This window comes from Carlito syrichta, unplaced genomic scaffold (assembly GCF_000164805.1).
Source record: "Carlito syrichta isolate Samal-C Ts95f unplaced genomic scaffold, Tarsius_syrichta-2.0.1 Scaffold314748, whole genome shotgun sequence".
Taxonomy (NCBI): Eukaryota; Metazoa; Chordata; class Mammalia; order Primates; family Tarsiidae; genus Carlito; species Carlito syrichta.
In genome coordinates this window covers 35,665-53,801 of record NW_007258844.1, presented here as the reverse complement: position 1 = coordinate 53,801, position 18,137 = coordinate 35,665, and the positions used below count along the sequence as shown (strand labels likewise).

General features: G+C 35.9%; 1 protein-coding gene across 1 annotated transcript in view; it reads right to left on the bottom strand.

Annotated features, from left to right (window-relative positions):
* Positions 1-18,137, bottom strand: part of GFRAL (GDNF family receptor alpha like) — a 60,794-nt gene that overhangs the window by 17,266 nt on the left and 25,391 nt on the right. Inside the window, exon 6 of the mRNA XM_008071823.1 lies at positions 17,741-17,991. Within this exon, the coding sequence (XP_008070014.1) occupies positions 17,741-17,991 (251 nt within the window). The remainder of the gene's footprint in view (positions 1-17,740; positions 17,992-18,137) is intronic.

The window sequence follows — 18,137 nt, the reverse complement described above, 5'->3', positions numbered from 1 at the left end:
TATATATATATATATATATATGCAATTCTATAGATTTAAACATGTAAGTAGAAGAAGCAAAGAAACTTGCTTTACTATGATTGTTTAGTGACTCTGGGACACATTGTTCATAAACTATTTAGAATTTGAAAAACAAAGCATTACAAGGTAATATGGAACTAAAGAAAATCCTTTTACTCCAAATCTCAATTTAGATCTCTGAAAAAATGAGTACTTTTCCAAGGGTGAAAAAGAAATGATATAGGCTTCCTTAACATTTTAGTATAAGCTTAACCAGGGAAAGTTATTGGTAGGCTACTGGTCTTTTGGCATTAAAAAAAAAATCTCTCCAGAGGTGGCCCTATATATCATAGGCAGTGTGGAAGTTTGCTTAAATGTACTGGCCTCCAACTTAACCTTAGTTACCTAATTCAAGAATATTAGGGCACATCAAATATCAGAGATCATCTACTTCTGTGAAACCATTACCAAAATTCAATGTGTAGAAAACCTGAGGTCTAGGGAGAGGATAACTGATTCCTTTATACCACCTAGTAGAGTTAGAGATGGAATTTGTTTCCTAGGCTCTTGTTCTCTACATTACAACAAATTGCCTCCCATCAAACACACCTTTTCAAAGAGTCTCTTTTTATATACACACATGTCCCATGGGAAACGTAACATTTATAATCATTTGACAATTACAAATTTTACATCATTAGATGAGAGCAGTATATTATAGTGAATAAAATCATAGGTTCTAGTGCCAAAAGCTGCTTTGTTTAAATTCTGGTTCTATTGTCTTTTTTGTAACTTGGACGAGTAACTAACTTCTAGGTGCCCCAGTTTTCTTTTGGATAAAAGAAATAGAATCTACTTCACATATTACTTGTAAAAGTTTTAAATTAGTTAAAGCATATAAAATGAGTAGAATATGTCTGACATAAAAGAAGCACTCAGATCTCAGTACCTTGAGTAAACAAAAGACAACTCAGCAAGCATTCATGGTTAGGATGAAGCTGTAAACAGGCAAGAAATATCTTTAGGTGTTTATTAACCCCTCATTTTGTAGATTTTTCTCTCTTTATATGTATGCTATTTATAGAAAGAGGTATTTCTATCTTGTATAAAGATACATTTTTCTTTATAGATATTATCTTTTACAGCTTCAGTGTTCTCCATGTCATCATTTTATAATATTGAGATAAACTGACAAGAAGATCCTGGAAAATTTTTCCTTGCAATTGATCAAATGGTATAATTATTTTCAAGAGCTTGTCCAGATCCCGATACTACTAATATTAATGTGCTTTTTACTGATCTGCTTCTGGCTGTTAATCATTCACTCTTTCTGCAGTTTCTTTGAGGCAGGTGATAGTAGGGTTAAAGAGCAACAACAATTGATAGTTGTTGCGTTCATCAGAAGTGATGTCAAGTGTAAAGCCAATTGCACAGGTGAACTTCATATACAGGGTCCACTTCTCTATTGTAAAGATTATCCTTTCCAGGATAGTCCCAAGTACACCATCAAACCAGGCTGGAGTACTCCATACACTCTAATCAGGTAGCTGAGTCTGATTTACCGACTGCTATTTGGAAAAGTTAAAATGAATTTAAGAGCCTGAGATTTTTATTTGCAGAATTCTGATGCAAATTCTTACTACCAGAACCATAGTGTTCTCTAATGTTGCAAACGCTACTTTGGAAAATCTGACTTGCTCAAATATATTCTGGTTTAATACTGGATGTTCAAACAAGTTGCCTTGTGTAGCTGATCTTTTTCTCCTTGCCTATTGGTTGCTCTTTATCTTTGAGACTAATTTCATTCAGTGTGAAGCACACATTCTGCACTACATTTTGAAAGTTGTTTTGAATGCTGAGAAAACACCATTCAGATGTTTTCTTACTCTTGACTTTCACCCGTCTGATCATTGGTTATCGGTAAAATTGTGAGGCCAGTGAGAATTCTTGCAGTGATCAAGACTACTTTTTCATGGTTCTAACATAACAATCTTGGTACTAATCTGTGATATTATAACTATTTATACTTAATTTTAAAAAACAGACATTGCCTCACTATTCTGTAATCAAAACCAGTACCTCTCTTCCTGTTGAATCTGGGATACTTTATTGTGTGGGGATAAATGGGAGTTTGTGATACCTTTTGTTCCACTGACATGGTAAGCAAATTTAAAAACTTTCAAGAATCATACTCAGGATAATATCTCAGAGAAACTAATGCTGATGGTCTTCTTGTGGAGGTACAGTAGTATATGTCATATTGATGATTAAGTGAAAGAACATTGCCTGATTGGCTGGTTTTAAGGAAAGACTCAATGAGTGCTCTAGCCCAGTGTTTCCTCAAGTGTGGTACCTGGACAAGCAGGATCAGTCTCACCTGGGAGCTTATTATAAATGCAAATACGTCATTTTTATCTTAGGTCATTGAATCAGCAACTCTGGGGGTGAGTTCCAATAATAAATGTTTTAGAAACCCTTTAAGTAAGTCCAATGTGGCTAAAGTTTGAGACCCACTGCTCTAAGTCACTAACTCAAAAAGAGTTTTAGAAAATGTTAAGGACATTTGCTTAAATTCTTTTGTGACCCTAATATACCCAGTGTCCATGAATAACAGATTACTAGATTGTCACAGTGCATCAGGTCAATGAGGCTGATCTATTTCCCATAGAAGATAGACCATTATGTACAGTCATGCATAGCTTAATGACCAGGATATGTTCTGAGAAATGCATCAAGTGATTTCATCATTCTGGGAACATCATAGAGTGAACTTATACAAACCTAGATGGTACAGCCTACTACACACCCAGGTTATATGATATAGCCTATTACTTCCAGACTATGTGACTTTACTGAATCATGTAGGCAATTGCAACATAATGGTATTTGTGTATCTAAACATAGAAAAGGTACAGTAAAAATATGGTAGTATAATCTTATAGAAAAATTACAGTATTATAATTTTAATGAAATACCATTGTATACACAGTCCATTGTTGACTAAAATGTCATTATTATATATATTAAATTACATACATTTTTTTCTTCAAAAGTCCTTAAGGAATTGTCTAGGAAATTGCTACTCAAAATGTGATCCTCAGACCAACAGCATCAGTCTTACCTAGTTGCTTGTTAGTAACACAGATCTCAGGTCTCATGCCAGACCTACAGATTAAGAATTTGCATTTCAGCTGAAAATCATGTGATTCTTATGTGCAATGAAGCTTGCAACTGATTATCCTAGTTGATCATCTGTCCTAAAATCATTCAAAGATAGCACTGTACTTAAGAAGTCATTTAATCTGAGAAAATACACCTTAGATTTTTCTAGAAGTTGTTGTCCTTCCACACCACCTGTTTGACATGATTACACAAAAATTGATTTGTGTGATTTTTAAAATCTGTCAAAATCTATAGTTAGAGTTAATATTTACTAAGTTTTATTATGTTTCAGATACTTTACTGAAAAATCTTTGCATCAACATTCTGGTTTAAGAATGTTTGTTATAATTTCTATTTTACAGACAGGAAATTGATGCAAAGATTAACTCATTCACAGTTACTTATCTTGTAAATGATGGGGAAAGTATTTGAACCCAGCTATATTGGTGCTATCTTGCCTCTCTATGGCTGTGCTCTGTGATAAGGTCTATTAACATTTCCAACCATGAAATTTGACTACTGAAAATACTATTGCTGATCATTGTTTTTAACCAAAATTCAAGTCAGGCGGAAAAAGAAAGAGCGTGTAAGAAGTGGCCCTGTTTGTATTTTAGATTTGAAAGTTAATAAAGGTTAAATACACTGATCTATCCCTATGGACCAAACTTTAGGACCAAAGAAATATTTAGAATTCTAAGTCTGTAAATTAAGTAGCATAAAAGTTAAAAGTTACAGAATTTACCATGAATTTACCCATTGAATGGTAACTAAACTCATTTTAAAGAAATGGTTTATTTATTTTATTATTCTTTTTATTACTAACTTAAAACACACATGCCTGTTCTCTAAAGAATTCAAAATAATGCAAATAATAAAAAATAAGATCCTTAAGGAATAATCACTTATTTCTAAGAGGGAAAACATACATAAGTGAGTGCCTGTGCATTTGATAGACTACAAATTCACCATGGAGCCATTTTAATCCAGAAAATACAAAATACTGGACTGTTTAGAGACTATGTTATAAATATGAATGCAGAGTAGAGAAATTCTGTTGAATGTTCCTTGGAAAACCAAGAGACCTTTTTAGCACCTGGACTGAATTTGAAGGAAACTGAACTTGAATTAGTGTTTTGTGTGGAAACCAAGAAAAAGTCAGTGGTTTTGGCTACAGTGATTTATTTAAAGCTAAACTTAACATAAAGCTCCTGAAATACTAACTTATATGAACTGACTATAATAGAAGGTGGTTTATGTGAATGTACGTGTATGTACATATGTATGCATATGGGAGAGAAGGGAGAGAGAGAGAGTAGAGACTTTTGCAGTGGAAATGTCTTTCACAATTCACTTAGGGCACTGTTTTATTTATAACTATAATCGTTTCTCAGACAACCAGTGATCAGATAACAATAAAAATTCAAACAAGAATTTACAAAAGTGAGTCCAAGCCTGCATTAATTCATTTTGAACAGTCTTTAAATTATTTTGCTAAAAATAAGTCTAAAATTTTATGTACCTTAGGAAAAAATAAAACTATGTATTATGTACTCCATATATAAATGGGTGTGTTTAAAGTACTTTCTATAAAAATGCTTACTAATGGAATTGTATGTTTAAGTCCAGACCCTCACTGGGAATAGAGAGATGAAATGTTGTAAGGCAAGATGAAGTGCAGCTGAATAAATTATCTATCCATTGAATGCAGACAAGTGAGATGAATAAAACAGCCTTACTAGCAGCTTGTTATCTAGGATGAGGCATCAATTGATGGGTGAGAAGTGTAGTGATAAAACAGAAATTAAATGGTAGAAACAGGTACTAATCAGAAGAACTCTTCTCTTAAGCTTCTCAAAAGACTATACACATTTTTAGAAGTTTTTATGTTAAGATTTCATAAAAGCCAGCTGGTTCCGCAAATCTATTGAGAACAGTCTTCTGTCATCTTTTTATTAACAGATAGAACTAACCATATCATCAGTCATTAAGGGAATGCACACATTTAAGAGCAAAAATATGTTAGGATTAATTTCTTATTTAGTGTTGACACCACTCAAGGAGCAACTATAAAATACTTTCCTACAACTCAGACATTCTGGAAGTAGATCTATAAAGAAGGGTTGAAAAACATAAGGGGCTTGAAATGTTTTTATTAAAGTGAGCAGTAGTAGACTGGTCTTGTTAATTCCTAATTCTCTTGCTCAAATATTTGAATTAAAAATTCCAGCTTAAGTGGAAACATAAAGAATTGAAATTCTTAATAGAGAAGTTGTATTATTAAAAGAGCTCTAATAAAGGAAAGAAAAACAAGTCTCAAGAACAGTCACAGAGAAATGGCAGACATTTATTCATTCATTCATTTATTCATTCACTATTTACCAAGTTGATGTGTACCAACAGTTGTTTTGGGGCAATGGGGTGAAGCAGGCCGCCTTGAGAGCTGTGTGATATTAGTCCTATTAGTTTTGCCTTTCCGAGCACAGACGGTATTCATTCCCTTAGAGGTGTGACTGAAAAGAGGCTCTGGGACCTATGGTTGGTGACTGGGTTTTTCTCACATGTGGATTAGAGCTGTGGTTCCCAAACTTGGTTGAAAATCAAAACCACCTGGATGAGTTTTTAAAATACAAATTTCTGAGCTCTACCCAAGACCTACTGATTACTGACTTAAAATTAATGGGGTTAGGGATAAATATATTATTATATTTTAAACATACTTTCTAGCTACTTCTGAGGATTAGTCAGATTTAAGAACCAAAAATTTAATGTCCATTGATACTTCTCAATTTGGCACTGTCTTCAAGGTCATCAGTTTTTTCATTAATAATGGGGAGATTGTTACCAATAGAGCTGGGGAACCAGATGGTTTTAGTGAAACCTTAATATAGAACCTCCTAGCCCACTGTTGATGGGAATGTAAATTTTATAGCCATTATGGAAAACAGTATGGAGTTTCCTCAAAAAATAAAAATAGAACTACCAAATGATCCATCATTCCTACTGCTGGGTATATGTCTATAGGAAATGATATCAGTACATTGGAAACATTTCTGTACTCCATGTTTATTACAGCACTATTCACAATAGCCAAGATATGGAATCAAACCATGTGTCCATCAACTGATGAATGAATACAGAAAATATGGTATATATACACAATGGAATATGATTTAACCATAAAAGGAAGGAGATCCTGCTATTTACAACAACATCGATGAACCTGAGTGAAATAAGCCAGGCACAGGAAAAAAAAAAAAAAAAATATATATATATATTGCATAATTTCACATATATATGTAATCTAAAAACAGTTTATCTCATGGATGTAGAGTAGAATGGTGGTTACCAGAAGCTAGGATAGTTTGGGGAGATGTTGGTCAAAGGATGCATAAGTACAGTTGGATAGAGAAGGGATGAGTACAAGAGATTTATCATACAGTATGGTGATTATAGTTAATGATGATATATTATATTCTTGAAAAATACTTAGAGAATGGATATAAAGTACTCTTACCACACACAAAAAAATGGTAACTATGTGAGGTGATGCATTTGTTAATTAGTTAGATTTGACCATTCCACAGTTTATATGTACTACAAAACATTATGTTGTTCATGATAAATACATATAATTTTGTTTAACAATTAAAAAAGTAAAACCCATCTGGGGGAAAAAAATCAAAACATAAATAAATCCCTAAAATGTGTATTGTTTTTGCAAAGCATCAAGTAAAAGAAGCTCAATAGTTCAGTCCTGAATTCAGAACCAAAATAACAGGCATAAAGTCAGAATGTTTAAAATGTGTGCAATATTTGCTATTTAATAAGAACTTTATACTTTTCATCTCACTCAAGTTCTTGGGATGGTGTATAGAGTCTCTGGCAAGCACTAATAGGAAACTTACAGCACAGACCTCTTGGGTTCTGAAGCAAGGCCATGCCATCTGCAGTAGAAGACTATTTACCATTTGAAATATGGCTCCTACTGAGGATTAATCAGATCCATTAAGTCACTGGTTCCCAGAAAGGCAAGTCCAGAGTATTACTGCTTACTGTAAATGGACAGCTACCACACTGCAAACCCACTTAGAGATGGCCCTAGAGAACTGTGCTGAAGGGAAGTCCTTCCTGCAGGCAGAGCATGAGCAGACTCTTGACCATTCACTTCATATGGAAAGGGAAGTGACTAGTAGTAAGACTCATGACCAGTGGTAAATGACTTGGTCAAAGGAATGAAAAGAACAAACTTGGAAGATTGTGAACAAGGATATGAGGGAAAGAGACAAGTGGGAGGAGCCCTGGTAGTGATTACAAAGTGGGTAGATTTTTATAGCTCAGATTATTGCCTAAGCAGAGAGAGTTCACCACAGAGGAGTCCCTCCATAACCATGCTTGTGCAATGAGCATAAGGACAGTATGGTGGCAAAGATGGCAGTTATGAATGAGCCCAACAGAATGGATTCCATCTCCCTAAGGCTGATCAAGGTTCTGCCAGTGCTAAATGGCAAAATTCCCAGCAGCAGCAGAAACCTACACTGAGCCCTTATTTGGTAGGTTGATGGCAGACTGAAGGAGACAGTGATGCTTCCCCACTGGAATTTATACATGCTTTGGATTTTGATGTACCTTTCTTTCCTACCATCAAAATGCTTCCCAGGATGCCTAATCTATTTTTGTGCAGCTATAACCTGATAGTGCTTCATCTTGGAACTGGCACCATATGCCTCATTCTTCCCTCCCAGTACTTTTCTATCACTGTGGCATGAAGCGTGCATGGGACTCCACTCAACATCTATTCATGAACTCTATGTAAGTGCTGGAAAACAAGGTTTATGGAGCCATCCCAGGATCCAAGGGGAAAATGTTTTCTTCTATCTTTTCTTATGAAGACAGTTCTATGATGCATTTTGCAAAGCATTTTAGAAGGTCCCCAAAAGAGCAAACTCTAGTTATCTGAATTAGAAGATAACTCAATACTGCATCTTTGTACTGACTATTGACTACCCCTCTCTTTTACACATGCTCCCAGATAATCAACTACACACAAGTTACTGCCTTATACTTTGTTTTCTGGCATGTATCATAGTCATAATCAAAGATAATTTCAAACACTCAAGCACATATGAAAGAGTGGTACTTTTCCCAGCCTCCTCACAGATGAGGATAAATGAACGTGCATGTACACTTATGATTGGCCCATACAAATATGCAGTGTAATCTCTTTCTACATCTTCAAGATGAATGAAGAGGAATCTGTGAACCTGGAAGAAGGTGTAGCCACACAGGGGAAGCATTTGGAATAGCTGAACAGCTGTGTAACACCTTAATTCTTCTAACTCCCTCACCTCATTTTACCATTTCCCTTTGTAATTTTACTTTATGTACGTGAGAAATTAATTTTTGAATCAGTCTACTGATTATTGGTATGTCATCAGTTCTAGCAGCTAGTGATGGATTAGCCTATATAAAAATCGACAGCTGCCAAAGTATAAACCTGAAATATACAGATTGTCTTAGTAGTCAAGTGGTGAGGAAATGCATAATGGAGGCTGGATAGATGGAGACCTCTTTTTAGTTAGCAGTGACAAATCATTTGGTACAACTTGAAAGGGAGATCAGATATCCACCCAGCCCATAGCACTAGGTGAGGTGGTTTGAAAGATTTGGAGTGATAATATGAGTTGGTCATGCTTGGCTGCATTGTACAGGGTTTTGCAATAAAGAGATGAGTTTTGGTAGAAACTGGTTGGTTTTCAAGCAAAGATCAGAGTGATTAAAATAAGGATCCTCTAACAGGAAAAAGTTGACTACTTCTGGTTCCCAAATAGTAGGAGAAAAGAATGAATAAATCTCCAGTTATGAAAGGCACAGTATTTCTAAGTTAAATAAACTGATTAAATAATGAAGCAAGTATCAGATTAAGGGTATTACCTTTTTACTCAAATCTATTGTTTAGATTAGCTTAAATCATTAAATGAGAGAATCAGAGGAACGGAGGTGAGGAACCAAAGAAATAAAGCAGACTTGGGAACTAAGTCAAGAAATTTTTTTTTTATCGTGGATACTGGCAGATGTAACTGGCACAAAGCAATTAAATGAGAAATCTAACACATTTTTAAGAGAGTATATTGCCAAAGAAGCCACCAGGCTGCTTGCAAAAGTCTATGACTGTTAAACTTTAACAGCTCCCAATTCCTCAACCCGTAGGAACAGGATTTTGCTTGTGAGAGTGCCATGTAGCTCAAGGAGGGCATACAACCCACTCCTACTTCAGATATAGCCATAAAGAAAAACATTTAAGGAAGAATCTTCCAGAGGACAAAATAGTAGCAACCGAAGGTGGTTCTTCACAGATATCTGATTCAAGTCTCCCTACTGGGAGTGTACCTGGAAGAACTCAAATCACTCTATGAAAAAGATACCTGCCCACGTATGTTTATCACAGCATTGTTCACAGTAGCAACAACATGAAGCCAACTGTGCTGCCCATCAAAAGAGGACTGAATAAAAAAAATGTGGTACAATACACATTATGGAATATTACGCAGTCATAAAGAAGGACAGTAAGAAAAGGATTGACAGTGGTGGGAAACTATGGCGGGGGAAGGGAAGGGAGGTGGGATTAACGGTAGTCAATATCTGTCTGGGGACGGGAGATACCCCTTAACAACAAGGGTGCCTGAATGATGCATATTTGTATACCTAACCCTTAACTATACCCCACAATTTTAAAATAAAAATATTGATATAAAAAAGAAAAAAAGGACAAAATCATGAAATTCACGGCAATCTGCATTGACTTAGAATCTATAATACTGAGTGATGTATCACAGAAACAAAGAATTGAGTATCACATGTTCTCCCTCATAAGCGGACCTTGAATAATTATCATAATACTATAAGAAAAGGATTGGAAGTAGTGGGAAACTGCAGTGGGGAGGGGGAGAGGCGGGACTGGCAGTAGTGGGAATCTGCCAGGGGAGGGGGAACACATCTCATCAACAAGGGTAACTGCATAATGAACATTTGTATACCTAACCCTGAATTGTACCCCACAACTTTAAAATTAAAAAAAAAATTAGAAGAGAAAAAAAATCCACACTACCTGAGGGGTTTCACAATGCCTATAATAGAATCTTATTACTGTATGTTCTTGCTCTCCTAAATTCCTTATTTTTAAATTTTTAGAGACAAGATAGGGCTCTGTTGCCCAGTCTGGTGTGCAGTGGCATGATCATAACTTGTTGAAGCCTCAAACTCCTGGGCCCATGTGATCCTTTTCTGCTGGCATCAAGTTAGAGGATCCCAAACTCCCTTGATATAAGCTATGTGACTGAGGTGGGACCAGCAGATTGTGGGTAGGTGTGCCATGCCCTGTTGCCACTACCAAGTCATAAAATGTTCCTTTGTGACTGTGGGACATTCTATATTCTGTTTCTCCTGTCCTCAGCTGAATGGGGAGAACTTTGAGGTCCTAATCTGAGGCAGAGCTGCATGTTGGAAAGAAGCCAGTCCTCTAAATGACTATTCTTAATACTGACTGGACTTTATTTCACCAAGGAATAAGCTCTCACTGCATAAAGCCACTGAGCTTCTGGAGTTTATGTGTTATATCACAATCTTAAAATCCCAAAGAAGATATCAAGCTGATGGACTGATAATTGAGTTGGAAGTGTAGAAAAGAAGTCTCTTCTAAAAATTGTAAGTCTACATAGGAGGTAATGGATGAGATCTCCTAGGGGAAATTATAGAGTTGCTTTAGTAGACAACCTACAGCTGAGTCTGTGAAACAAATATTAATTGGTCAATTGGACATGTCTACAAGGTGGAAATGAAAGAAGTATCCAGAGTTATTAGAGGAATAGGAGGCAAGGGGGGGGAGGAATATATCAAGAATGAAAAATATTCCAACTGTTCTTGAGATTGGCTTAAAATACTAATAAGAAAGAGACCTTCAGATTCACTAAAATGGATGTGGTTGATAATCTATGAGGAAGTTGCTTTTGTAAACTGATCTATACCCAGAGGCCAGCCTAGAATAGAGGATTCATGTATAAGGGATGAATAAATTGAAACGATGAACACAGGCAACTCTTCTGGAAAATTTGGCTGTGAAGGGAAAACATGGGATGTTAATTATTAAGTTGAGTTTATTTTTGTCTGTTTTTTCCCCTCCTTTTCATACTAATAGAAATTCTTGAGTGGGTTTAGAAATGAATACAGTGGGTTCTATTTCTGGTAGTATAAACAAATTAGAACCCTGAAAGACCAATCTACCACAAGGAAATCACTAAAAAATGCTGACCAAATTTCGGATGAGATCTTCAAATGTAGGAAAAGGATTTAATAAAATTCAGAATTAGTTCATTGTTTAAAAGTGATTTGCAGTTTATGGATAGAACTTCCTTATTCCAGTATAAAGTATCTACAAAAAACTAATGACAAATGTCATACTTAATGGAAAATGGTGAGAGAATCTCTCCAGGAACAAGACAAGGGTACTCACTATCACCATTTATGTTTAATATTTTTCAGTGAGTCCTAGATGTTATGGGAAGTGGAAGAGGGACAAAAAAAAGAAAGAACAGGCATGAGCATGAAACAAAGGAAACAAAATTATGGTTATTGAAGAGTCTTTAGTTATCCACATAGGAAGTCCAAAATAATTTCAATATATTGTTGAAATGTATGAGTATTTAACATTTTTGCTGCATACTAATTTATGTATAAAAATAAAATGAATTTCTATAGTCCAATTTCAAAGAGTTAAAAAATATAATCCTAGCCGGGCTCGGTGGCTCAGCCTGTAATCCCACGCCTTTGGGAGGTTGAAGTGAGTGGATTGCCTGAGCCCGCGGGTTCGAGACCTGCCTGGGCAGGCGAGACCTCATCTCTACAATAAATCAAAAAATTAGCTGGGCGTGGTGGCACATGCCTATAATTCTGGCTACTAGGAAGGCTGAGGCAGAAGGATCTCCGGAGCCCAGCAGGTTGAGGCTGCAGTGGCCGGGAGCGGCCACTGCACTCCAGTCTGGGCGACAGAGTGAGACTCCAACTCAAATATATATATATATATATATATATATATATATATACATATTCCTAAAAAATGACTTTCAATAGCAAATCATTATATTTAGTAATACCAAAAATAATTATAATCAGCCAAGCTATGTAAAAATTATTGAGAAATTATTTTTATTGAGAAAATAATATAAATTTATTAAAAGACAAAATAAAAATATACATCCATGGATTAGAAGACCCAACGCTATTATTACTTTTTAATAGGAAAATGTCTGGCAGCAGTTACAGAATGGAGGAATGAAAAATGCTGAGCAGGACCCAGCACATCAGAAGGTGGGGAACCAGCAGCTCAGAACCCGCCTGTCCCTGGGAAGAGGGGACGTGGCAGGAGCCTGGAATATATGAGAAGGGACTCAACAAAACAGGAATTTATTTATTTAAAATTGTGTATTTATTATTATTTGTTTAAACGTCAATTAACTTCAAAGTACTCTCCGTTTGATGCAATACACCTATGGAGCTGCTTTTTCCACTGCTCAAAAACGTTTTGAACTCGTCAATTTTGATGCCTTTTAGTGTTTCTGCTGTTTTTGTTTTTCACCTCTTCCGCATCAGCAAAACATTTCTTTTTGAGGACTTTTTGCATCCAGGGAGACAAACAAAAGTTGCTCAGGGCGCGGTAGGGCAAATAAAGAAAGTGGGTCATTGGAGTCCTGCTTTTTTTGGTCAAAAGTTGCTGAACACTCAGTGCGGTGTGGGCAGGTTGTTCATGTAAATTACTCATCACGAAATAGGCAAACACTTTGAAAGAATTAAAAAAAAAAATCACGGAAGCCCAACGCAGCCTCTCACAACAACACTAGCTGGTACACTATATGTTGAATTCCTAGAACATTTACCTAGTGGGGAAGCCTGTACAACAAGGGGCCCACCAACCAAAAAAAAAAAATTCCTTTGTTATTTTGGTCTTTTTTTTTTGGTTCCCCTTGTTTATAAACTGAGGCTCCAGGCGACCTCTCATATGCCTCATTGTTCTACTGATTTCATTTACAAAATACAAAATCAAAGATAAAATTATTCAGAATTTCAAGACAATGACTTCACAGTTTTAAACCCCAAGTCTGGGGTTCTTTTGAGCACAGTGCATTTTGTAATTGTACTGGCCACACGCCCATGAAACTAGTCCTACTTATATCCAATTCCTGCCAGCATAGTTGTGATTTTATTGGTTTGTTGGGCATGGGAATTTTTAATATCTCAGTGATTCTCAAAAAAAAGATTGAGAACTGCTGTCCTAGAGAATATCATGCATGTGTGTAACAGAAAAGATGTACTAAATGCTTATGCTACACTATTTATAGTTTGCTAAATGATCAAAAAGACTAATATCTGTCAGCAGTAAAACGAATAGATATATTCACAGGTATTTTCATGCTACAGAATATCACCTCAGCCGGGCTCGGTGGCTCAGCTTGTAATCCTGCACCTTTAAGAGGCTGAGGTGAGTGAATTGCCTGAGCCTGCGAGTTTGAGACCTGCTTGGGCAGCGAGACCTCATCTCTACAATAAATCAAAAACTCAGCCAGTTGTGGTAGCGCATGCTTGTAACTCCGGCTATTCAGAAGGCTGAGGCAGAAGGATCGCTGGAGCCCAGCAGGTCGAGGCCGCGGTGGCCGGGAGCGGCCACTGCACTCCAGTCTGGGCGACAGAGTGAGACTCCAACTCAAAAAAAAAAAAAAAGAATATCACACCTCAGTAAAAAGAAATTTACCAGCTATACATCACAACATAAATTCATTTCAAAATGATAAATCGGGTGATAAATAAAGGTTTGTTACAAGAAAGGCCTAAGGATTTGGTTTCTTATTTTGTTTGAAACTTTTCCTGTTGATTCAAGTACAATTGGTCCTCCATATCTATTGGTTCTACAGCCATGGAGTCAAGCAACTGAGAATCATAAGTGTTTAGGAAAAAATTTAAAATAATACAACAAAAATAGTATGAAATTTTTAGAAAGTACAACATAACAACTATTTATATATATGTAATATATGTATAGGTAATATATGTAATAGCTTTTATGTTGTATTGGGTATTACAAGTATTCTAGAAATGATTTAAAGTATATAAGAGGATATGCATAGGTTATATACAAAAATATACCATTTCATATAAGAGACTTGAGCATAAACAAATTTTCATGTCCATGAGGGTCTTGGAACCAATTCCTTATTGATCTTGGAACCAATTCCTTATTGATCTGTACGAATAACTGTGATGGAAGGCCTTTAAAGTTTCTTGAATTCTAGAATCTTACCATTTGAGTTCCCAGTTTTATTAGGTTATATTTGGAGAGAAAACTTCCTAAAGTTTATTCTTATTAGGTGAGTGAAGAAAAATGAAATAGTTCTACAGCATTCATATAGTACTATGTAGTACTATAATGTTTGTGGATTTTTGAATGTCCATTTCCTCTTCCTCTTCATAAATACATTTTGCTTGGTAAAGATGATAGTAACCAAAAATATGAAAATCAAATAAAATAATAATTAAAAGTGCATGAAAGGAAAACCAGGCATAGAACTGGAACTAGAATGCTTGGACTAGCATTTCAGATAGTGTATGCCCAAGAAACTGAATTGTTACTGACCTGTAGAACTCATATAATTTTCTGCACACCATTTACTATAGAGAAAGCACTTATAAATAACCATTCTTATGTAACAGTGTATATTGCTGTTGGTTTAATTTATCTTGTTATTTGGTATTTTCCTGCTATCATGTTATGAGTCATTCATTATAAGTACTTCTAGTTTCAACAGTTCAACAGACCTAATGTTAGCCAGAGAGGAAGATTATTTAGAGAATATGACAACATATACAATGCTTCAATTCTTCTCTTTGTATCATGATTTCAGTTGAAATACATTTGTAATGCTAAGCATAGAAGTTGTAGATATTTGCCAGAGAGCACTGTTAGAATCAAAACCATACACTTTGAGTTGTACGTCTTTTACCTAATATACAACAAACCACAATTTTGATCATATTGGCTAGTGTGAATCTCCTATCTGTAAAGAAAAATTAAAACACAAACGTAAAAATGTGTGTATCTGTACATAGCTATAGATCTATATGTGTCAAACATTTTCCACAAGTATAAAGATCTGGTTTTCTATGAAATAGTAGATACTGTTTTCTCCTAGAAACAGTACCTATAGGTTTGGTGGTTTTAACTAGCACCTAAGATACTTAGAAAGGGGCATAGATAGTTGTAAGGACTATGGATAATAGAGAGGTTTGGAAAAAGTACATGATATAATTCTTAGGTACTCTATAAGACTCATAGAAAAATTCCTCTTGACCATTTGCTCATTTTGAGACTCTAGGCAAATTATTTAAATCCCCAAATTTCCATTTTTCCCCTAAATTAGAGTAAATAATAACTTCAGAATGTGTTTTCCATCTTATCATTATAGGTTGATCGGCAGACATGTTAAAAAGCAAGGGGAGAAAAACTAAATTGAATATATTCTACACAGATTAGCAAAGCCACATATAGTAGATTATTAAATTAATGACTTCTGATGAATCTCACCTTGTATATCCATATCCTTGTGTAGCCCCCTTCCACAGCGACTTTCTTCAGTGGAATATTTACAAATACGATGGAAGCGGATACTAGACAAATATTTGCACACTGGAGCTTAGCTACTAGGAGCCCTGCTGCTGCCATGTAAGAGTTCCAGACTAAACTGCTAAAAAGATCACATGGAAGAGAACCATGCCATCCCAGCCAGTGGTGTCTGCAAAACATCATCTTGGACCATTCAGCCTCAGCAGGGCCACCAGATGGTTATAGCTATATGGGTAACCCCAGACAAGACCATTAGAAGAATCATCCTGCTGAACCAAGCCCAATATATGAAGAATTGTGAGCAAAAAAATAAAAAGGTTATTGTTTCAAGTCATTAAGTTTTGGTGTGGTTTTTTACTTAGCAGTATATACTTCATATATCCAGATATCTGAAAGGATAAACTGCGGGAGGCCAGCCCCTGCAGAGACTGGGGGTCCCTGGTAGGAAAGACAGCATCAGCGATTAAACTGGAGGGATAGATATTAGAAAGAAGAAAGAGACTGGACAACTGATCAAAGATTGAACAGAAACCATTTAATGGGACAAACTGTAAGCCTTTTATCCTAAAGTTTCGTGGGCAAAATCACAAGACTTTCACGTGAACACAAAGCCAGGTGAGTGAAGGGTGCCCCCCATCTACCCTCCAGATGTTTCCTCAGGCATGAGGAAGAACAATCCCAAAATTGTCTTATTGTTCCTAATGCTTGGTTAATGTTCCTCAAAAATAATGCAACAATCTCCACTAGCATCATGATATTCTAATAATCATTACGTCTAAAGTTCATGTGTACACAACACCTAAAATGACCAACTTAAATCCTATTACCTTTTCTATTCTATGCTAATTCTACCTACACTATGGAAACTCTTAATTATAGCTCAAACCAGTTCCTAAAGAATGAGGCCCAGTCCAAAGATCACACTGGGCCGTTTCTAGGAAGAATTGATTATAATCTCTTAGCAAAATGGCTACTCTAAAATCTTATATATCTATCTTCTATAAAAGTTTCTAATTAAATCTCTAAGTATCATGTTCGAACTATCATAAATCCCTGATGTTGGCATAACCTATTCTACAATACTTTCTATGAATAAAATAAGTTCAACTTCTATAATGAATAGAGAAAAACCCTATACTAATTGTTAGCTAAAGCCGGTTCAGAAGAATGTGGCCCAGTCCAAAGTACACGCTGGGCTCTTAAGAATGTGGCCCAGTCCAAAGCTTATACTAGGCCATTTCTTGTGACTACAGATAATCATCTCTACCACCTAAAGCTGAAAACAGCTCTCCATATGTATATACTAATTCTACAAATATACCTTTAAATCTTATAAAGAAGGTGGTACCGTATTGAAGGCTCCCAAATGTGACGTGAGTTTGAATTATATCTAATACCTAAACCGAAACCACAGTTCATGGGAAACAGGAACGATGAGTTTCTAGAGTTAGCCATGCCTGTCACAGTCACAGAGCCTTCAGCTTAGGTCAGCAGAGATCCTTTTGGCTAAGTGTGCTAAATAGAAAAAGGAAGAAGGGAATGGGGTCAACAGCTCCCAAACACATCCTAGTGGTCTCGGGGTCCACAGCCCTCCCTGATCCCTAATGCTCAGTGGGCCTCCATGGCCGGCTCCCAACAATAAACCTTCTATGTTATTGATATTGGAACCACTAAATTATAACTAAGAGTGACCCTTCATATAAATTTTTAAAATGTACCACTTTCTGATAAGTGAGTAAAATAACAAACACATAGAGCACAATCAGAAAATAGATTTTCAAATGCAATAGTAAATGCAAAAATATCTTTGTAAACAATTTTTCTGTGCAGGATCACCACTTTGTACTGTTTAGGCAAAAATAGATATGCACATGGAGAGAGAGAGAAAGAGAGAATTTTAAGTGAGAAACTTACTGAAACATGACTTTCTATGAAGCATGTGCTGGAAAATCTTGCACAAAGATTCCTCACTTTGTGGAATGGTCCTACAGGTACATTGCACTTGAAGGGGGGTCCCGAGGGTACCTATGTAGGCTGCTTTGCAGTCATCAGTTCCTGAACAAGTGAGGTCCTGTTTGCTTAAGGTGCCGATGCAAGTCTCATCTTCATGACACTTTCCAGTCACACGCTGCCAGCATTTTGACTGAAATGTTCTATAGGGCCTCCTAGGGAAAGAGTAATTAGTCATTGAAGAATATTATTTTATATTAATATGAGCTATTCCCTCATCGAATGAAGGACTGACATAAACAACATGTCTCTTGGATGTCAGTACATAGTTGAAAACTAAATTTGTATATCAAAAATGCCC